The sequence below is a fragment of the Alnus glutinosa genome, chromosome 1 (genome assembly GCF_958979055.1).
Source record: "Alnus glutinosa chromosome 1, dhAlnGlut1.1, whole genome shotgun sequence".
NCBI lineage: Eukaryota > Viridiplantae > Streptophyta > Magnoliopsida > Fagales > Betulaceae > Alnus > Alnus glutinosa.
Window position 1 is genome coordinate 1,761,872 of NC_084886.1, and position 21,806 is coordinate 1,783,677.

At 31.6% G+C, this 21,806-nt stretch overlaps 1 protein-coding gene across 1 annotated transcript; it reads right to left on the reverse strand.

The window, feature by feature from the left end:
• Window positions 1–10,115: 10,115 nt before the first annotated feature.
• LOC133858601 (uncharacterized) lies at window positions 10,116–11,874 on the reverse strand. The gene is made up of 2 exons (XM_062294080.1): window positions 11,200–11,874; window positions 10,116–11,089 (listed from the first exon to the last, which is right to left on the reverse strand). The coding sequence occupies exon 2, from the start codon at window positions 10,936–10,938 to the stop codon at window positions 10,357–10,359; it is 582 nt and encodes a 193-aa protein (XP_062150064.1). The 5' UTR covers window positions 10,939–11,089; window positions 11,200–11,874; the 3' UTR covers window positions 10,116–10,356.
• Window positions 11,875–21,806: the final 9,932 nt, after the last annotated feature.

Here is a 21,806-nt window from a genome sequence, read left to right on the forward strand (position 1 = left end):
AGTATCGTTAGTGGTTTAGTGTCACATAACAAAGGCTCACATGATATGTAGTGTGAAGTGATCCTTGTGGGTTTTGGATTTGAGGTTTTTTTTTTCTTGTGGCTATAGTGGGTTTCTCTGGGTGGGCTGTTTTGGTTGTTCGTGTGCGTACTTTTTATGTACTTAGGAGTATCTTATGATGTCTTTTTAATAAAATTTTATAATCTATTAAAAAAAAAAAATCCTATTAGATGTGTGATAGATATTAAATTTTAATTCTATAATAATGTTAAAAGCCATATTAGTTTTGAAGAGACACAAGAAAAACATGGGAAGAACATTTAGCATTACTCATGGTTTATACCCTAAATAAAAATGATACGCTTTAATTTGTTTGTTAAGTATTTTTTTTTTTTTTTCCTTTCAAACTAAAAAAATTAGCAAACAACTTAAAATATAGAAAGGTCAAAATTATTTTCACCATATGTTACATTAGAACTAGAAGACTTTTTCAAAAAAAAAAAAAAAAATCTTATTAATCGGAATCGGAGCCATAGACTTTACTTTGACTTCTTATTTTAACATCTTCACTGGGTGCGTGCTCCCAATCCCAAATGCTGAATAATGTGCACTTATTAGATCACGTACACTTCCCAACGTTTGTTGAGAAAGAAAATAAAACAACATTTTGAATTGTTGCCCAAAGAAAAAAAGGCAACAAGGTTTGATTTAGTATAGTTTTTAGTTTTCTTGATGCCAAGCTATGGAATTTTCTTGACAACCAAAACAGCAAGTATAGTGCTGATTGTCACAACAGCCTCTGATGTGAGGTAAAACTGTTATTTGCTCTGACTGGACGAATCCTTGATGGTCTTGCCGGTTACATGTCGAGGCCAGATCGATGCCAACTTGCCCGACTCAAGGGATGGCTACTGGTCCAGTTCTACAGCCCAGACGGATTGGATGGTCAGTAGCGATTACTGTATCCATAATTTTTTTTTTTTTAATTAAAAAAAAAAAAAAACAGGAAAGGGTGACCTGATCATCTGGATATTGGTTAAAGAGTAATATTTATTGCACAACTTTTACACAACTTTAACTGCTTATTTTTATGATCAACTATTAGATTTGTTTTCTTACATGTGGATCCTAAATATTCAGTGGTTGATCTTAAAAAAAAGTTGTTAGAATTGTATAAAAGTTATGTAAGAAACATTCATCTTGGTCAAAAATTAAGAAATGGCCAACAAAGTGGTGTTTGAAGCATGCAGGCCAAAAAACTGACCAGCTTCAACAACAACAACCACCGAAAGGAAAAGAGGCAGTTGAAGGAGAGGTGTTGTATTTTCACCAGATCCAAACACCATAGAGGTAGTAGCTAACCACAAACACTGCGAGATACCAGTAATGAAGTAAATCCGAGCACTCTATCCATATCTCAACATGAGATATATATATATATATATATATATATATATATATATATATATATATATCCATTTAAATTAGAGTAGAGGATATGGAAAAGGCAATCATGGCTTTATAATTTTAAAGAAATTTGCATCGGCTTATAAAAATGTTATTAAAATTATAACATGTTACAAGACAGTCAAGAAATTTTTTTATTTCAAAAGACTTTTTATTCACTTTTAAAAAGCGGTTTATTCTATTGTACACCAAAAAAACACGATTTTATTTGGTCATTAATTCTATCTTGATACAATCCAAATATGAGAGACTTGCGGATTGTTGTATGCTTTGTGGCCTTATAGGCCACATACAAAATCCATGGGCAGCTCCTCCTATTCCTTTGACTCCAGAGAAGTATGGCATCTCTAACAATTCACAAAGCTACTAATTTTTCTAGTCCAAGGTCTTCTCTGGTGGGTCAAGAGGAATCAACCGGCTCTAGTATTTCATCTGAAAGCCCGATCGATGGAACTCCTGATTGAAGTTGTTTTACGTTGACAACTTACACATGGAGCGCTGCAACTCGTCTCTCGTCAAAAACAAGATCTACAAGTTGTCTCACAAGTTTATCAAGTGGCACCGCTTCACCAAACCACCTCATCGTCTGGATCAGAGCTTGCCATGTTTTCTTAGAGTAATTCCAATATATTAAAGAGGAAAATAAAAATAAAATAAAATGTTGCATTAATTGTACCCCTAAAAGAGTTACTAAACTCATATTATAGATATAAACACATATATGCATATGATTATATACTATATATATATGTGTGTGTGTGTGTGTTAGAGAATTTGGAAAAAACTATGTTTACATTTTTTTCCTATTTCAAGTGGTCTAATTGGCTCGACTATGGCGAGCCAATATTCCCTTTCCAATATTGATATAAGGGCAATTCAATGATTTCATCATGGTATGGTAATGAATAAAAAATTGATTATAAAAGGTTTTAATTAAAAAATTTGAAATTAGTTTGAAAGAATGAAATCTTAGTTTATTAGGAGGATTTGGTCAATTTCATTCCCATATATGTATTTTGCCAAAATCCTTTAGAATTATAAGATTCCAAATTGAGATTAAAATAATATTTGAAATTAAGGTTGAATGTAAAGCTATGTTTTGATATTTCTAATTTGTGCATAATATCTGTATTTTGCCAAGATCCTTTCTAATTATAAGATTCCAAATTAATTAAGATAAAAATAATATTTGAAATCAATAATACAATAAATTTGTATTTGATATTCTTATGAATTCTTAAGACTTTTAATTCCAAAATACACTTATGTTTATATTTTTTCCTCTCCAAGTGATCTAATTGGTTATTCAAAATCTTTTCAAAAAAAAAAAAAAGGTTATTAAAAAAAAACGATCTAATTGGTTGGACTATAATAGTAGAATATTTTATTAGTATAATTATGGGCATATTTTTTTTTTAAATAATTGTGAACATAATTATTGGTAACTTTTAATTGTTTTGATTATTAGTAATATATACAATAGGATTTGGCTTAGATGCTGTAAAAAAAAAAAACTACAGCATAAGTGCTGTAGTTTTTTCAATGGTCAAAATCTAGTTTTAAGTGTTTTATACAAAAAAAAAAAAAAAAAAAAAAAAAAAAAAAAATTAAATTAAATTAAATTAAATTAAATTAAATCTTGGCCGTTAATAAAATTACAGCATCTAATTATATCTATACACGTATATGCTGATATGCATATGAATTATGATTATATACTATATATAGGGAAAATTAACCCCTGATCAGGATCTCTTATAATTTTTTTTTAAATTCTCAAATTATGTGGAGATGTAACATTAACTCCTGATCAGGATCTCCTATAATTTTTTTTTAAAAAAAATTCTCAAATTATGTGGAGATGTAACATTAACTCCGGATCAGGATCTCCTACTCTACAATTTTTTTAAAATTTGAAATTCTCAAATTATATGAATTTAAACTGTTTTATACATCAAACGACGTAAAAAATGCTACATATTAAAAATGTAATATGTTAACAATGAGAATTGAGTATATTTTGATCAGGTTTTTACATTTTATGTCGTATAAAAGCTTTGAGCAAAAAACTATGTTTTTGTTTAGTAAAGAAGAAGCGTCTCTTCAAAAGTGAAGAAAAAACATTTTAAAATGAATTTTTTTTATTTATTTAAAATTGTAGTGGATTCTAATTCCATTGGGAAATGCTTGCCTTACAACCCCCACCCAACTCCCACACAACTCCCACTCACATGTGTGTGGGATCTATGTGCATGGGACCCACACACATGTGAGTGGGAGTTGTGTGGGAGTTGGGTGGGAGTTGTGAGTGTATCATCTCTCAATTCCATTAGAGTAAAGCTATAAAAAAACCCAACACACCTATTACACACACCCTCTCATATGAGGTGGAGCCATGTTGTGGGTCCTACCCCATGTAAGAAAGTGGATAAATGATTTTTTTATATCATATTACTCTACATTAATCCTACAACAAGACACATTAGGTGTGTGACCCATGCATATGAGTCCCATATATGTGGATCTCATATACATGAATCACACACTTAATATATCTTAGCGTAAAATTAATATTGTAAAATAATGTGACGTTGGAATAACAATCACCGCCTCCTTGATTCTCCCATTCCATTAACTCCACCCTTCAACGAAGCAATATTAGGTCACACTCGTAAATAAATAAAATATATATATATTACGTAGAGCCATTCTCTTTTGGGGTTGTTTGTCTTGGGCGTGCGCTTCTCTCTCTCTCTCTCTCGTATTCTCATCCTACAATTGGAAGAAGCTCGAACAAACCATTGAACTGCTTTTCTCGAACCGCCTTATATTGAAGTAAAGATAACATTGTTTTCAGAAGTAATTTTTAGGGGTTTTTTTTTTTTCCCTGTTTGACTTTCATCAACTATGATATTTTCCTTTGGGGTTTGATCCTTGCACAACAAGTTGTGCACCAAGCTTTTTCCTTTCCCTTTTTCTTTTTTCTTTTTATTTTTCCCCTGAAATAGGAGAATTGGGTTTCCCTGCATCTTTGCAGATCTCTTTTAGTATTTTTCATTTTCTTTTTCTTTCTTCTTTAGCAGAAAAAATAGATATAATTATGTATTTTCCTATTGCAGCTTGTGGATTTCTTTCATATGCTCCGTCTGATTGTTCCAAATTCTGGTTTTGTTGGTTGTATTTTTGTTAATTTGAAGTTTTGGCGCAAATTATGCTGGTTTATTTGCAATTCTGTGTGAATTGTGTTTTAATGTAGTGATTTTCTCCTTGCTATGTGTAAAAGCTTCGGACTTTATAAATAATAATGTTGTGAATTTCAGTTAAATATCATAAACAGACTTTGACGCCGTTTAAGTCTCTTTCAACCCCTACTCCCTTCATACGCAGACCATGAGTCAATTGCTTTTGGCCAATCTAAACAATCTGGACCCAAACCCTACTTTTAGCCTCCCACCTCATCACATCATTTTAGTAGCCGCCCGGAGTCCGAACTATATCTACTTTTTCTTCCTCACTGTAGAGCGTCACTCTATTGTTTGCTGCGAGTATTGCCTCGTAAAATTTTTCTTACTTGCCTTCATACAACTCTTTGTGTTGTATATATTGTCGTTACTTTTCTTTTCATTGGTTTCAAATTTATTCGGGACGTCAGTTTGCTGATGTTTCGAGATATGTTAAGCGTTTCTACATTGGTTGCTAATCTCTCTGCAGACCACAACAAGAAAGATCCAAACTTTTGTTGCCAAAGTTAACTGTAGGAGAAGAAAAAGTTTGAAATTGGCCGCCAGTTATATGGTATTTTCCCTTGGTTCTGATTTGAGTGCATAAATTTCTTTGCTGGTATTCGATTATGTGGTTGCAAGATGTGTTGATTCTCAATTCATTACATAAGCTGTTCAAGTAGCAGGATTCTGTGGGTTGTTTTGTGTTGGGTCGGTGTTGAAGTCGATGCTTCTTGTATACTCCGTGTATACTAGGGCGCCTTTCACTGTTTTTTTTTAATAAAATTGCACTCACTTATCAAAAAAAAAGTAGCAGGATTCTGTGTCTCTCTGATGTTTATGAGGTTTGGCTGATTGACATATAAAAGGTTGAGAATTTCTTGGTTTGAATGTTCGTGTGATCGTAATATATAATTTCTCCAATATTACTTAGCCGGAGAAGGATGTTTAGTATGGGAAGGGATTCATTCTTGTTATTTTCCTCGGTGTGATTCTAGAAATAATGCGTTCCTCTGTATCTGTGTCTCAGTTTCTTCAAGTGGTGACATAGATCTTGCGGTCGGCTTTTGGTTATAACCCCTGATATTTGGTTCCTTTTTGGAGAAGATGGATCTCTGTTGCAACCTTAAAAAAACTCAATTATCAAGCTTGCACTGAATTCCACCTGTCTCAAGCTATTCATTCAGAATTTTGCCACCATTGTTGGAATTGCTCATTACAGATTCTGTTAAACTTACACCGGGTCTTTGTCTTGTAGTAATATGAGTTGCCCTGGTTTTCAACTCTTTCGCTTGTCCATTAGATCAAGGACTGGAGCTTCTACAGCCGGTTGGATTGGTTCAAGATATATTTGTAGTGAGCCATGGATGGGGCGGGGCTCGGGTCATACTCCATTTTGGATACTTGGGCCTCCAGAAGTCCTTCGTTCCACATTTACTGTGAATTCATATCCAGATGATACTCAAGACCCTATCCGTGTTAGACTCAACAACCGCCTTTATAGTCTCAACAGGGCCCGGTCAGATTATAGTCGAGATTTTATCCGGAAGCCGTACAAACACTTTGGTCTACGAGAATTAGGTCCGTGTCTGTTTTTTTATAGAAGCTTTTATATATAAGCAAAGGATATATACTCTGCCCAGGGAAAAAAAATCACCAGCTGTTCTGCAATACTTTTTGGAGTTGTCCTGGAGTCACTGTGCCCAAACCACTCTCGAACTCATTTTTCTCTTGAGGAGCACCAGTCCTTTTAGTAAACAAAGCAGAGAGGATTTCTGCACAGCAGCTACATGGCTCCACCGATACCACCCTGAAACATTAGTATACAACGTGGGGGCATTTGCCAAATTCGGGTCTTTAAAAGACTTGCTGGAAATTCTCTACCGGATTGTAAATGGGCCAGAAGTTCGTCACAACCAAATTATGGAGAGGAATAGGGTTAGGAAAGAGGCACAGAAAAGATTGATGGCAATGCGAAGAGACCTACTCCATGTATTGACGCTGAAGAAAATGAATTCTAAAGAAATACAGATAAGGACAAGAGAGCAAGAAAAGAGAAGGAAGTCAAAGGAAATGCAGAAAAGAAGCGACACGCATTTGAGAGATGAGAAAAGAATTATGATGGCAAAGAAGGCCATTGAGAGGTTCAACTACGATCCAAAATACCGTTTCTTGTACAACAAGATTTCCTATCTTTTTGCTGAGCTACTTAAGGCCGACCTTGAGTATTTGATTTCTGGGCAGCTAGCAAAAATCAGTTCGGCTTCAAAATGGTGCCCTTCTCTTGACTCTTCTTATGATCGTTCAACTTTATTTTGTGAGAGTATTGCGAGGAGGATTTTTCCATATGATTCTTGTCCTGAGTACAGAGAGCTTGATGAGTGCCATTATGCTGACAGAGTTCGAAATCGATTACAGAAAGAAGTTTTGGTCCCACTTCGTAGAAATTTCTTGAAGAGCAACAAGACCTTGATGGAATCGAATATATGCAGAGAGGATTACTTGAACATACTTGTGGTGCGTGATTAATAAAGTTTTATATTATTCAAGTTAAGGTATGATTATTATATTATTCTTTTAAGTTTTTACATTGTATTTACTGTTGGTTTACTTCTCAGTTCTCACTAAAGAAACCATTAGGGACAAATTAATGAAAATTCTTGACATTTTCAATAATGTTAGTTGATTTGACTCGGGTATTCTTTTCTGTGTGTATGTATGAATTCTTTTTGTATCTTTCACAAGAAATTATGCCAGATATATTGATTACTAGCTATCTTATTTGAGATCCTTTCACATTCATTACTAATTTGATTTTAAATTCACAATGGGGATTAATTTGTTAGTAATTAAGTCAGTGACACATGCCGATGAAATCATAACTATTAACTGTGTTTCAACATTCGAACTCAGAACATTAATTTGACTTTGTTACTGTGTTAAATCATCATTTATCCTTAAAATTTAAGCTAATAGAAAAAAAGTAAATTTAATAATTTAATCAATATTTTAACAACCTGAACCAGTTTCAAATTTTATTTTTTATTTTTTAATAAATTATCTCAATCGAACGGGAAGAATAGGTAGGAAACCATTTCCGGACAACAAATGTATTGATACCAACATTATATATTTATATATATGAAAATGAATTGTTGTTTGGCTGTGAAGAACTTATTTTATAGACACCCATGTCTTTTTCATGTTATACAAAATAGAAACCTGCCTTATTACTGAGCATCAACAGTCACTCTAATTTGTTGCCATACACATACATCAATAAATCACATCGAACTTATGCAAATGGCTTTTCTTGCTCATGTCATCTCTTTTTAACTCTTTGGAGCCTTATTCCCCGGCGGTAGATCAAAATAAACTGCATATATTATATTTATTATATTTGATCTTAATTTAGGAACAAATTAGAGGCTTTACAGTTTCAAAGTCTTAACTCCTCAGTTATTTAGTTCTCAAAATCCTAAGGCTTTGCGACGTTCATAAAGCCAACCTAATAGACCTAAAAGACTTATCTCTATTGAAGTCTTATTCGCCTGAAATTATTAAGTAAATTATTTTTGTTACTTTTTTGTAATTTAAAATCTGAAAATAATAGTAAAAAAAAATATTTAAAAACAATCCGTGCATTGCACAGGTTAGCCCATTTGCAGATGAGCTGGTAATTGGTAAAGCTCTTCGTCCTCTTTTTTCTTCTTATTATGTTTTCGTTGTTAATTTGGTTTCTGAAAGTTTGTTTCTATCGTTTGGGTAATAACCGTAATATTTCTGGAGGAGACGGGGTATGATGCACTGGTGCGGGCCTTGTGATCCGTAACATTGTGTGGTTAAAACCTTTTTTATTTTATTTTTTTATTTTTATTTTTAATCTAAATCATAGACGAATGCAATTTTTTACTTTTATGTGGTGGTTATAGAGTATTCTTAGATTTTTGAATGTAATTATAGCACAAGAATGATGCAAAGCCTTGTCTTCGTTTCAGATTTGTAATGTTTTAGTTTTGTATTTGAATTTGTAATGTTTTGGTTTTGGATTTGGATTTGTAATATTTTAGATTTGTATTTGGATTTGTAATGTTTTGGTTTTAGATTTGTTTGTATTTGGTTATTTGGATTCGTATTTTCTTTTAATAGATATTTTGAATTTGTATTTAAATTTGTTAATTTTGTACTTGGTTTTGGAATTGTTTGTATTTGATTATTTAGATTTGTAACGTTCTGGATTTGTAATATTTTGGTTTTTGATTTGTTTGTATTTGGCTATTTGGATTTATATTTTTTTTAATATATATTTTGAATTGGTAACTAACCTTTTTTTTTTTTTTTTTTTTTTGTCACTGATTAGCTATGGAATGAATTTAATGCCTTAAATAGTCAGTTGGTTGAAAATAATGAAAGGGTAGAAGAAGATAATAATTCAAATTTGAATAAGACTTGAATAGGAAAATAAAGAGAAAACAATTGAAACTTATAAAAATAGGAGTTTATAATTAATTAAATTGAATAAAATATTTTTAAAACTTTCCATCTTCTTGACATTTATTTTTTTTTCTCGTTTTATTTTAAACGTCGGAGTACGTACTTGTGTAGCATAATTTTTATCTTTCTAACGTTTGGAATAAATTATATATTATTAGCATTGAATGTTAAAGCAATCCATGTCTTTTGCAAATGATTGAATTGGCAGTTGAGATTAGAATTTATTGTTATCCTTTAAATTTTTATTGGAATTTTGGCTGTTCAATGCTCATCACAAGGCCCAGAAAAACTCTACTCATAACATGCATATTGAATATTATTACTATTTTCATTCTTTCCATTATTTCCAATAATAGAACATTTAAAGTTGAAAAATGAGTTTTATTTAAGAATGTCTCCAAAAATTAAGCCTTCAAATATTTTTCTTATATAAAAAATCCTTATTGATACTCATTTTCTTTGTTTTAAAAGAGCTTCGCAGTAAATTCTTTAAATTACTTTTTACTCTATTTGAATATATATATATATATATATATATATATATTATAAGTGAATATTATTTCTTTATTTCCATGCATGATGGTTGGAAGATTTATTCTTATGAAAATAACCTTATGGGACATCCATTTCGGAGGACAGAACAACAAAATCTATATATATCCAATTAATATTATATACCCTTGGATTCATAGAAGCTAGTCTGCATATACGTACTAATTAATGTTAGCAATTTAGGTTAGGCAGCTGAAAGTTTCAAATTTTCATAAGCAGAAAAGCAATAACGTTTTCATTCATTAATGATTTGCCTTACGGGCATCTATATCCTTTTATGTATTGAGGAATATTGCAACTTATTCTAAGGAAAAAAGATTGCAACCATGCAATTATTACAGAATAATACTTCAATAAGAAAATTGCAATAATATGCAATTCTCTCGATTATAAAATTTATTATGAAGGTATTATGATAATATTAAAGGAGAATATTTTGTCCTGAAAAGCGGGAAAAAAAAAAAAAAAAAAAACAACAACAACAACAGTTTACAACAGACGAAGTTTACAACAGACGAAGCAGTTGCACTGATCATCAGAGGATGAGCATAATTGTTTATAGGGATGAATTAGCCTCATCATCCCTAGCTATAATTGTCATCTGCACTTGCTGCTTGGCTTTTTAGAAACTTTTCTGCCTCTCCATCTCGTCATCGAAATTAACTTCTTCAACTCCAAAATAAAAACAATCCTCCTCGTCGTCCTCGATCCAATATAAATTGGGGAATCCGGTGACTTCCTCCCGCCTAAAAGTTCCCGTCTTTGTATTATAATAGATAAAGTATAGACTATCCAGAGAGTGCGCCGCTACACCCTGCGATTTTAACATCATCTCGCCGGTGTTATAGTCGAAGGCAATAAGATGGTTAGACCTCATCCAATCAAAAGGTAAATGAATTGTTTCCTTAATCCACTTGGGATTCTTGTAGTCATCCAATATCCATATCCGCAACTTGTCGTACTCCACCTCATCGGGCCCCTTCTGCGACCCGAATGAAAAAGATGACTTCGGCGAAGGGAAGTCTTCTATCAAAGCCAAACGTCCACCAAATTGAGTTAGCTTTCCAGTGAACGAATCATCAGGATGCCGAATCTTTCTGAGTTGCCCCCCCCCCCATATCAAAAGCCAATATATTTTTCTCAGACGGACAACTTCTGCTACTGAAATGTGCATCACCATCACAAATACAATGAATTGCGCCATTTGCAAAAACAACCTTTCGAAAATCGAGGGGAAAGTCAAATTTTGGAAAAGGTTGCATCTGACTCCATGATCCGCTACCCCGTGTGAAAACCCAAAAAAACCTATTCAACAATGTTCCAGATAGCCAGACAGATTGAACAACGAGGACCTTCTGCTCGTTGGACAATGTATCAAACCCAAAGTAGTAATTTTTATAGTCTCGAATAGGGAATTTGACAGGAAAAGCGAGAGGAGGAACATGGGGAAGAGTGGAGTACTCACCGGTGTCGGGACTATAGATGTGTATTTGACCGTCCGAGCGAAGGAAGATATTGCCGCCGAGGACTTCAGATGATTTCGACCAAGACAAGTCGAATCCGAGAAGTTCTTTGGAAGGGATTGGGGGGAGCATAGTGGCAGGGCCTAGGGCGCCATCCTTTTGGATTTTTGCGGAGTAAAAGTATTCCCGGCACTCTCGCCCGACAGAGAACAGGATTCGGCGGCTGCAAGATTGAGTGGTGAAGGGACGATGGGCAAAGGAACGATAGCGTATTAGGGTGTTGAAGGATCGGGAAACCCTTCTCAGACCCAACAAGAGAGACATGTTTTGCCTGCGTACTGCAAGTCTGTGTCTTTATTAGGCGGCGTGGAATGGATGGCAAAATTTGTTGGGATTGTTAAGGGTTTTGCATGCCTTTTATAGATATGTACCTGGATGAAGCATATTGTTCTCTTCTTCTTCTTCTTCTTCTTCATATTAGGTTGAACGTACAGCAACATCTAAGCCCATTGGATATTCTGAAATTTGCGTGCAGCCAAATTTCGACTGGGTCCGGGTGATTTTATGATTTTTATCTCCTTCCTACAGTCTTTGGCACATCATCCTAGAAGAACGAGAGAGATGGGAATTGCGTTGTGGGGGGACGAGAGTGATGGAAATAGCGAATCAAGCTCATCTCCCCTCGCAAGGCGTAGCAAAATAGGCAGTTCGGCTGCCAATATATATATATTGCGTTGGGGGGGGGGGGGGGGGGGGGGGGAGACGAGAGTTTATAATTAATTGAATTGAATAAAATATTTTTAAAACGGGGGGGGAGACGAGAGTTTATAATTAATTGAATTGAATAAAATATTTTTCAAACTTTTCATCTTCCTAATATTTTTTTTTTCTCACTTTATTTTAAAAGTTGAAGTACTTGTGTAGCATAATTTCTATCTTTCTAACTTTTGGAATAAATTATATATTATTAGTATTGAATGTTAAATCAATTCATGTCTTTTATAAATGATCTAATTGGCAATTGAAATTAAAATTTATTATTGTCTTTTAATTTTTTGTTGGAATTTTGGTTATTCAATGCTCGTCACAAGGCTCAAAAAACTTTACTCACAACATATTGATCTCTTGAATATTATTACTATTTTCATTCTCTCCATTATTTCTAATAATAGAACGTTTAAAGTTGAAAAATATATTTTATTTAAGAATGTATTTCATACTATATATCAATTTTTTAAGACTTATTTAAATAATGAAATATTGGAGAATTAAATGATATTAATGCATTTTAAATTGCTTATTACTATAATTAGGGGCCTTAATTAAAAAATAATGACTATAATTAAGCCTTCAAATATATCTATTTATAAAAATCTTTATTAATATTCATTAATTGGGGGCCTTTTATATATATATATATATATATATATATTAGAGTTTGATCTTTTGGAGGAGCCGTAGGGGTTAGTTGAAATCACTTCCAAGGCAAATAGGGGTGGCCGAGCCACCTTAAAGGCCTAGGGGTGGCTTTGCTATTTTGGCTACCACATTTTGCTATTTGGGGGTGGCTCAGTCTCATGGGGTGGTTTGACCACCCTTCAACCAGCCATGGGGAGTAGTTCGAGTCACCCTTTTTTTTTTCAATTTTTTTTTAATTTTTTAATATTTTTAGTTTTTTAATGGGGCATAAGACACATGTCAAATTCTTAATGGTGTTGACGTGGACTTCCGTCAATTTTTGGATAAAGATATCATCTCTGAATTTAGCCCATCACAACTCTTTTGACAGGTCCATGAATTTTATGGTCTTGAGTGTCTAGAGTTGCTTCACGTCAAAATTAAGTACGAAATTGACTAATTTCTCTTGTTGAGCATCAATTGTTAAAACTGACATTAATTGAGATCCTTAAGCTTTCACATTCATTACTACTTTGAATTTAAATTCACAATGGGATTAAATATTTGTTAGTAATTAAGTCAGTGACACATGTTAATGAAATTACAACCATTAACTACATGTTTTCAACATTCGAACCATGACATTAATTTGATTATGATACTATGTTGAATAATTATTTATCCTTAAAATTTAAGTTGATAGAAATAAGTAAATTTAATATCTCAATCAATATTTTAACAATTGAACCAGTTGCAATTTATATTTTTTTATTTTTAATAGATTATCTCAATCGAGCAGGAAGAACACGTATGATGATGAAACCATTTCCGGACAACAAATGTATTGATGCCAACATTATATTTATGAAAATGAATTGTTGTTTGATTGTGAAGAACTTATTTAATTTATAGACACCCATGTCTATTTTATGTTTTACAAAATAGAAACCTGTCTTATTTTATACCGAGCATCCACAAATCACTATAATTTGTTGATTAATTTCTCTAATAGAGGCGCCGGCCTGCAGAGGGTGAGGCCATCACCAATAGAAATGAGGGATGATTCGATACGGGGATCAGTTGCTAGGAAGATGTTCAACTCTACAATACACATGATTAAGATTGGTTGCAATTCATGCTAAAAATACAATTGCATTATGACAAAAACTTACGTTGGCAATTAGATCATTTAGAGCTGAGGAAGCATCTGATTGGGGATGAACTTATGCTCCACTCCAGCCTTCTGAATTAATGGCAATTCAACCTCATATGTTTCCCTGTTTGGATCAACGGCTATTATTTGCAACAACAACAAAAAATAATAATAAAAAAAATAAAAAACCTTAATAGCCTAATCAAATGCTATTTAATACGCGTTAACCTACAAAAACCAATATTTATTGACTGAGGCCTCTTTGAGTTCCTTCAATTGCTCGAGCTCTTTGGATTACACATATGTTTCGAAAATGTATTGCAACACATGAAAGGTATTTACTATGTAGTATCATTTTTAGTGCAAGTCTAGATAAGGCCGGCTCGATGCATTTTGGATTCTTAGGCGAGTAAAGTGAGGCATTTTATTTAAAATTAAATATTATTAATTTAAAATTTATTCTTCTCACTTTTTGGGATGCAAAATCACTTGTTCAGTTTTTATATTCAAGTTTTTTTAACATTTTCTTTTCAATTAATAATATAGTTAATCTATTTAATCTTGCTTGTGACATTGTTGATCTTAGGTAGGATTTTATCAATTTTTTTTTTTTTCATCCTATTTTGAACGTTGTGTGTATACAAAAGTAACACATATAAGAGAGAGAAAAACAAAACTCATATCTCATGCAATAATATTAATGTCTTTCTTAATATATTTTTACCATAATTTAAGGCATTAATTAAAGAATTTTGATGGTAATTAAGACCTTCAATTTTTTTTTAAAAAAATAAATCTCCATTAGCATTTCGTAATTGGAGGCCTTATTAAATTGAAGGCCTACATGATATTAATGTCTTTCTTAATTTTATTTTTACTATAATTTGGGGCCTTATTAGAGAATATTGATGGTAATTAAGGTCTTAATTTTTTTAAAAAATAATTTTTCATTAATATTTCTTAATTGGGGGCCTTAGGCGGCCGCCTAATCCACCTAAGGCTCCACCTAAGGCTCCAACCGTCTCTGAGTCCAGCCATAGAGTATAGGGACAACGTGGAATAATAATATATTTTTGAAAAAATGAATCAACAAAATATATTTATTTGGACTATGTGAAAGAAAGTAGAATAACTCAAATCAAATAATCTTAAAAAAAAAAAAAAAAAAAAAAAAGAATACCTCAAATCAAAGTTTGGACGTTTTTCCTCTTTATCCTCCAACCTAATTTATTAAACTAATATTACTCAAAATTCTTGTGTTTCTCATGTGATCTATTAAAAATACATGTAAAACTCGTATATTTTAAACATGTGTTAGTTTAATATACTAGGTTAAAATAATTTTTTTCAACTTGGTTTGAAAGAAAAAAAAAAAATACCAAAATTTAGTACTGGCAGTTTGGAATATTTGTCAATGGATGGGTCGTAGTTTGGGAATTAAATCAATCGAAAAACAAAGCAATATGATTCTCGCAAACTTCTTTTTCATAAATCATTCACAAACTTTAACATGCTAATGCACTTGATTTCCAAATATTACGGGAAGATCAAAGTTTGTACATGAAACTTTATGTCAATCTAGGGGAGATTTTGCTTTATTTTCTCATCCAAACCATGGTTTTTGGTTATACTTAACGGCCATTTTTTAAAATTAATGGTATATGAATATTTTTATAAATTTTACAAGGGTATAATAGACATTTCCCTTGTTAGAAGTATGAGCTAATGAAAAATCTTAACGATAAAGTTGATTGAAAGGAAAAAACTAATGCATCGGACACTTACATTGCAAATTTTGATAGTTTGAAGAGATTACATTAAAAGAGACATGGTAATTCATGGGTAAATGAAGTTCCTCTAACTTTTTGTTTGATTACATATTAATTAAATCCAAAAAACATAAATAGAATTGTAGTATCTTTACTCGCTTATCATGCTTGACAAGAAATAATAATAATAATAACAATTAAATATAGTAAAGAAAGTAAACCACAAAAAGAGGATTGTCAACCATCATTTCCTTTGCATACACTCATTTTATAGCATTTTATCAAAATTGACCGATTTGTGAACTTTCATTTTTGTAAAGGTAAATTTTTTATTGTTATTGGCTTTTGGGATGAGTATAGATACCCCTTCCCAATCCATGGGAAAAAAATAAGGGGTTAAATAAATAAATAAATAAAAAAAAAAAAAAAAAAAAAAAAAAAAAAAAAAGTAGTCTATGTGATTTTTATGTTTATCAAAACATTTTTTGGATATTAAAAAGTGATAAAATTGGTCATTGGACTTTCTGAGATTATACGTCCATTTGTTGTGGCCCGCTTGCTATGTGCACAAATAGTCACGTAAGACATATCAAACGTTGTCACGTGTGTGTGTGTATATATATAAACGAAAGAAATAAATGAAGGAATGATTGAGAAAAATCTCATTCGCAAATGGTGGTGGTTTTAATTTATGGCGATCCATCACTCTAAACGCCAAGCCAATTGGTGTTCCATGCAAATTAGTTGCAAGGAACATGTCCACTGAAGTTTAGGAACACTGATTAGATTTGATAGATTTAGTGGTGTATATGTAGCTAAACCATTTAAAATTTGAAATAACATGGAGCATTCTTAGTAGATTTATCCAAATCCAAAATAGCTTTTCGATTATTTTGGTGAGCTACTTTGCTGAAATAGTCCAAAATAAATCCCAAACAGCTTTACCAATTTGGTGAAAAAAATTTGGTGAGTGAACAATACTCACCAAAAATAGTGAGCACTACTCACTCACCAAAGCAATAAAAAACTAATAAAATTTTCTCTCATGCATTACACACAACCTCCATTTTGAAAAAAGATTATTTTTGTGCATAATATCTGTATTTTGCCAAAATCCTTTCTAATTATAAGATTCCAAATTAATTAAGATAAAAATAATATTTGAAATCAATGATACAATAAATTTGTATTTGATTTTCTTATGAATTCTTAGGACTTTTAATTCCAAAATACACTTATGTTTATATTTTTTCCTCTCCAAGTGATCTAATTGGTTATTCAAAATCTTTTTTTAAAAAAAAAAGGTTATTCAAAAAAAAAATGATCTAGTTGGTTGGACTATAATAGTAGAATATTTTACTAGTATAATTATGGGCATATCTTCTTCTTTTTTAATAATTATGAACATAGTTATTGGTAACTTTTAATTGTTTTGATTATTAGTAATATATACAATAGGATTTGGCTTAGATGCTGTAAAAAAAAAAAAAATTACAGCATAAGTGCTGTAGGATTTTCAATTGTCAAAATCTAATTTTAAGTGCTTTATAAAAAAGAGAGAGAAAATAAAATTAAATCTTGGCTGTTAATAAAATTACAGAATCTAATTATATCTATACACGTATATGCTGATATGCATATGAATTATGATTATATACTATATATAGGGAAAATTAACCCCGGATCAGGATCTCCTATAATTTTTTTTAAAAATTCTCAAATTATGTGGAGAGGTAACATTAACTCCGGATCAGGATCTCCTACCCTACAATTTCTTATAAAATTTGAAATTCTCAAATTATATGAATTTAAACTGCTTCATACATCAAGCGACATGAAAAATACTACATATTAAAAACGTAACATGTTAACAATGAGAATTGTGTATATTTTGATCAAGTTCTTACATTTTATGTCGTATAAAAGTTTTGAGCAAAAAACTGTGTTTTTGTTTAGTAAAGAAGAAGCATCTCTTCAAAAGTGAAGAAAAAACATTTTAAAATAATTTTTTTTTTTAAATTGTAGAGGATCCTAATTCCATTAGAGTAAAGCTATAAAAAAACCCAACAACACGCCTATTACACACACCCTCTCATATGGGGTGGAGCCATGTTGTGAGCCCCACCCTATGTAAGAAGGTGAAGAAATGATTTTTCTACATGATATTACCTTACATCAATCCTACATAAAGACACATAAGGTATGAGACAAATGCATATGGGTCCCATATATATGGATCTCATATACATAGGTCTCACACTCAATATGTCTTGGTGTAAAATTAATGTAAGATAATGTAATGTTGGAATAACACATCCCCACCTCCTTGATTTCCCCATTCCATTAACCCCACCCTTCAACGAAGCAATATTAGGTCCCACCCGTAAATAAATAAAATATAATATATATATATATATATATATATATATATATATATAGAGAGAGAGAGAGAGAGAGAGAGAGAGAGAGAGCCATTCTCTTTTGGCCTTTTGGGGTTGTTTGTCTTGGGCGTGCGCTTCTCTCTCTCTCTCTCTCCTTCTCGTTTCTCATCCTACAATTGGAAGAAGCTCGAACAAACCACTGAACTGCTTATCTCGGACCGCCTTAGATTGAAGTAAAGATAACATTGTTTTCAGAAGTAATTTTTAGGGTTTTTTTTTTTCTTCTTCCTGTTTGACTTTCATCAACTATGATATTTCCCTTTTCCTTTTCTCTTTTTATTTTTCCCGAGACAGGAGAATTGGGTTTCCCTGCATCTTTGTAGATTCTCTATTAGTATTTTTTTTTTCTTTCTTCTTTGGTAGAAACAATAGATATAATTATGTATTTTCCTATTGCAGCCTGTGGATTTCTTTCATACGTACGCTCATTCTGGTTTTGTTGGTTGTATTTTTGTTAATTTGAAGTTTTGGTGCAAACTATGCTGGTTTATTTGCAATTCTGTGTGAATTGTGTTTTGATGTAGTGATTTTTACCTTGCTATGTTTAGTTCGGGTACGTTTGGGATTGCGATTTTGTAGACAATAAATGCGATTTTAAACCAAATCGCAGAACATAAATTGTGACGTCCCACATCGCCTGGGAATAAGGATGTGCTTATATGTATAAATGCACCCTATATGACACAACGCGTTTTAAAGCCGTGATGGCAATAAACCTATCAGAACTCTGCAGTTAAGCGAGCTGCTGCGAGAGCAATCCCAGGATGGGTGACCTCCTGGGAAGTCTGATATGGGGAGCCAAAAGCGGACAATATTGTGTCATTAGGGGTGGGTCGTTACATAAATTGTTTGGGAACTGCGTTTTTAAAAATTACGATTTGAAAACATAGAAAATCTGTTTTTTCAAATCGCAGGTGAGATGATGCTTTTTTGAAACGCAAAATTTTAAAGGCTAATTTGCGATTTTAAATGCTAAACTGCGATTTTGTCAAACGCTTAACTGTGTTTTTAAAAATCACTTTTTTCAAATCGCACATTTTAAAATCGTAATTTTAAATCTCACTTTTTGAAATCGCAAACCCGATTTAGTGAATTGATTTGGTTATTTAGTGGGTTCTGAGTAGTTGCCACGTTTGTTTGGTTGCTGATAAAATGTGAAAAATTAATCATTTGTGGGTTTTAAGGGACTGAACTAATGCTTTGTTTGGTTGATGGGAAAATTTTGGTAGGATACAATTAAAGTTTTCATTCTTTGGTTTATGTTTTATGAAACTTCTTAATATGAAAATCTTAAAGTATCAGTTCAGTTGAAGGGAGGTTTTTGTTTTATTGGCTCCCGAATAATGTAATGTTCAAGATTCATATTTTTGGCTATTTGAGTCCTTTTGATTATATTTTGGGTCGAGTTTTGGAGTATTGTTTATTGGTCCTTTTTATTTTTATCTTTTTTGTTTCCTTCCCATAAATTAAAGACGGATTTTGACTTTGTTCAGATCAACTAAAGCCTTTTGAAGACACTGTAATGACCCTAAAACTTACTGACTTGCTTGTTTGGACTTTTGTAGTGACACGTGTTTGATATTTAGATGAATTTTCATATTATTGGATGTAATATGAGGGATTTGCCCTTCTTCTTTGTATATTTCTCCATGAGCTTGAAGTTGTGTGTATGTTTTATTAGATGTACTAAAAGAAAGTTAAATTTTCCAATTTCTTGATATTTCGATTCTTTTATGACTTGCTGATCATTTTGTTGCTATCATTTTTGCGAGCATGGTATCTTTATGAATTGGATATTGCTAATGCAATTTTAGATATATTAGGCCGCGGGCCACCCATGCCACCCCTGGGGGTGGCCGCGCGCCACCCCCGGCGACCACTGGGGGTGGCCCAGCCACCCCTTGCTTCCCTTTTTTCTTTTTCTTTTTTTAAAAAAAAAGTATTTTTATTTATTTTTTAATAAATTTATATTTTTTTTTTATTAAGATGGACACGTATCGCCATCTTATTGGCGACACGTGGCGCTGACGTGTAGAGCTAACAGATTCCGTCAAAATGGTGGACGAAAAATCGACCCAGGAAGTAAAACGTAATTATTACATAGCACATGGACCTCCCATGAACTTTTTAAACCATAAGGAGTGAAAAATAATTATGGCATACCACAGGGACCAACGATGCAATTATCCCTAATTATTAAAGGAATATATTCCTTCTTATATTTTTATTAACTCCAGTTAAATTCTATCTTAGTTAATTTAATCATAGTTAAAAGGTAAAATATCTAATTAATTCAAGGTTAAGTTTTATCTAGTTAATTTAACCTGAGTTAACCCGTAAATATTTATTTAAAACTTACTATTTACTTTTCTTTTCTTTTTTTTTACTATAGATATTTTTTTATCTCAGATTTTTTTACTATTTTAATTTAATTGATTAAAATATCAATCTAAGTCTATTTTGAGTCTAGTTCATTTCATTGTTAATATTATTTTCTATAACATTATTACACTGATAATATTACTATGCTGAATATTATCATCTCAAATAATATTTATGTAGCACAATAAATACCAATTAATATTATAACATTAATATGAATACAATAAGAATTGAGTTTATAATATTATTATACCAATAATAATATACCGATTTCATCATTGAATAATTAAACTTGTTTATTTTTAATTATTCAGTAATATTATTGGAGTTTAATAATATTCTTAGCTGCTGATGTGAGTCATTGCATGAGTTATAGCATACAATGATTAATCACACAACCATTTAGGACAGGTGGCACATAAGTATCAATTTATCAAAATAATGTCGATCGAGCGACATAAAAGTGTGGATTGATTGACACGCATCTTAAAATCTAGGACGTTATATAAAGTACCCTTAGCATTTATCTACTCATTACACACCCACCCTCTCACATGGGATGGGGCCCATGTGGTGTAGGCTACCTCTCATGTGAGAGGGTGTGTGTGTGTGTAACATGTGTGTAGGGGGTATTTTTTTTAACCTTTCCCTATTGAATATTATTACTATTTTTATTCTCTATTATTTCTAATAATAATACGTTTAAAGTTGGAAAATTGATTTTATTTAAGAATGTCTTTAATACTATTACTTTTTTTAACACTTATTTCAATAATGAAATGTTGGGGAATTAAATGATATTAATGCATTTTAAATTGCCTATTACTATAATTAGGGGCCTTAGTTAAAAAAATAATGACTATAATTAAGCCTTCAAATATATCTTTTTATAAAAATCCTTATTAATACCCATTAATTGGGGGCTTTATTAAGTTGAGGACTTAGGCGATTGCCTAATTTTTTATAAGGTAGAGCCACCCTATATATATATATATAGAGACAGAAATTTCCTACAAACCGGTTTGGAGAAAATTTTCTACAACCCACATATAAGATTGAAATGTTTTTTTAATACCATTAATAAAAAAATGTAAAAAATACATACTATTTAAATAACATGTATATATCTCTCTCTTAGAGTTTGATCTTTTGGAGGAGCCATAGGTGTAACACCCCAAATTTTTTTTATAAAAAAAATAGTATTAATATATATATATATATATATATATATATATATATATATATATATATATATATATATATATATATATATATATATATATATATATATAACTTATTAAGTAAGTAACTTACTTAACAAGTTGTAAAAAAAAAAAAAAAAAAAAAAAAAAAAAAGAAAAAAAAAAAAAAAAAAAAGAAGAAGAAGAACTTGCACGGCAAGTTGTTATTTTCTCTTAAATATCTTCTTTTCTCTTATTTCTTTTCTAAGTCTTCTTCCTTCTTCC

Excerpts from the sequence above, each read along its gene's own strand:
- LOC133858601 (XM_062294080.1), bottom strand. The coding sequence starts at position 10,938 with ATGGCGCAATTCATTGTATTTGTGATGGTGATGCACATTTCAGTAGCA.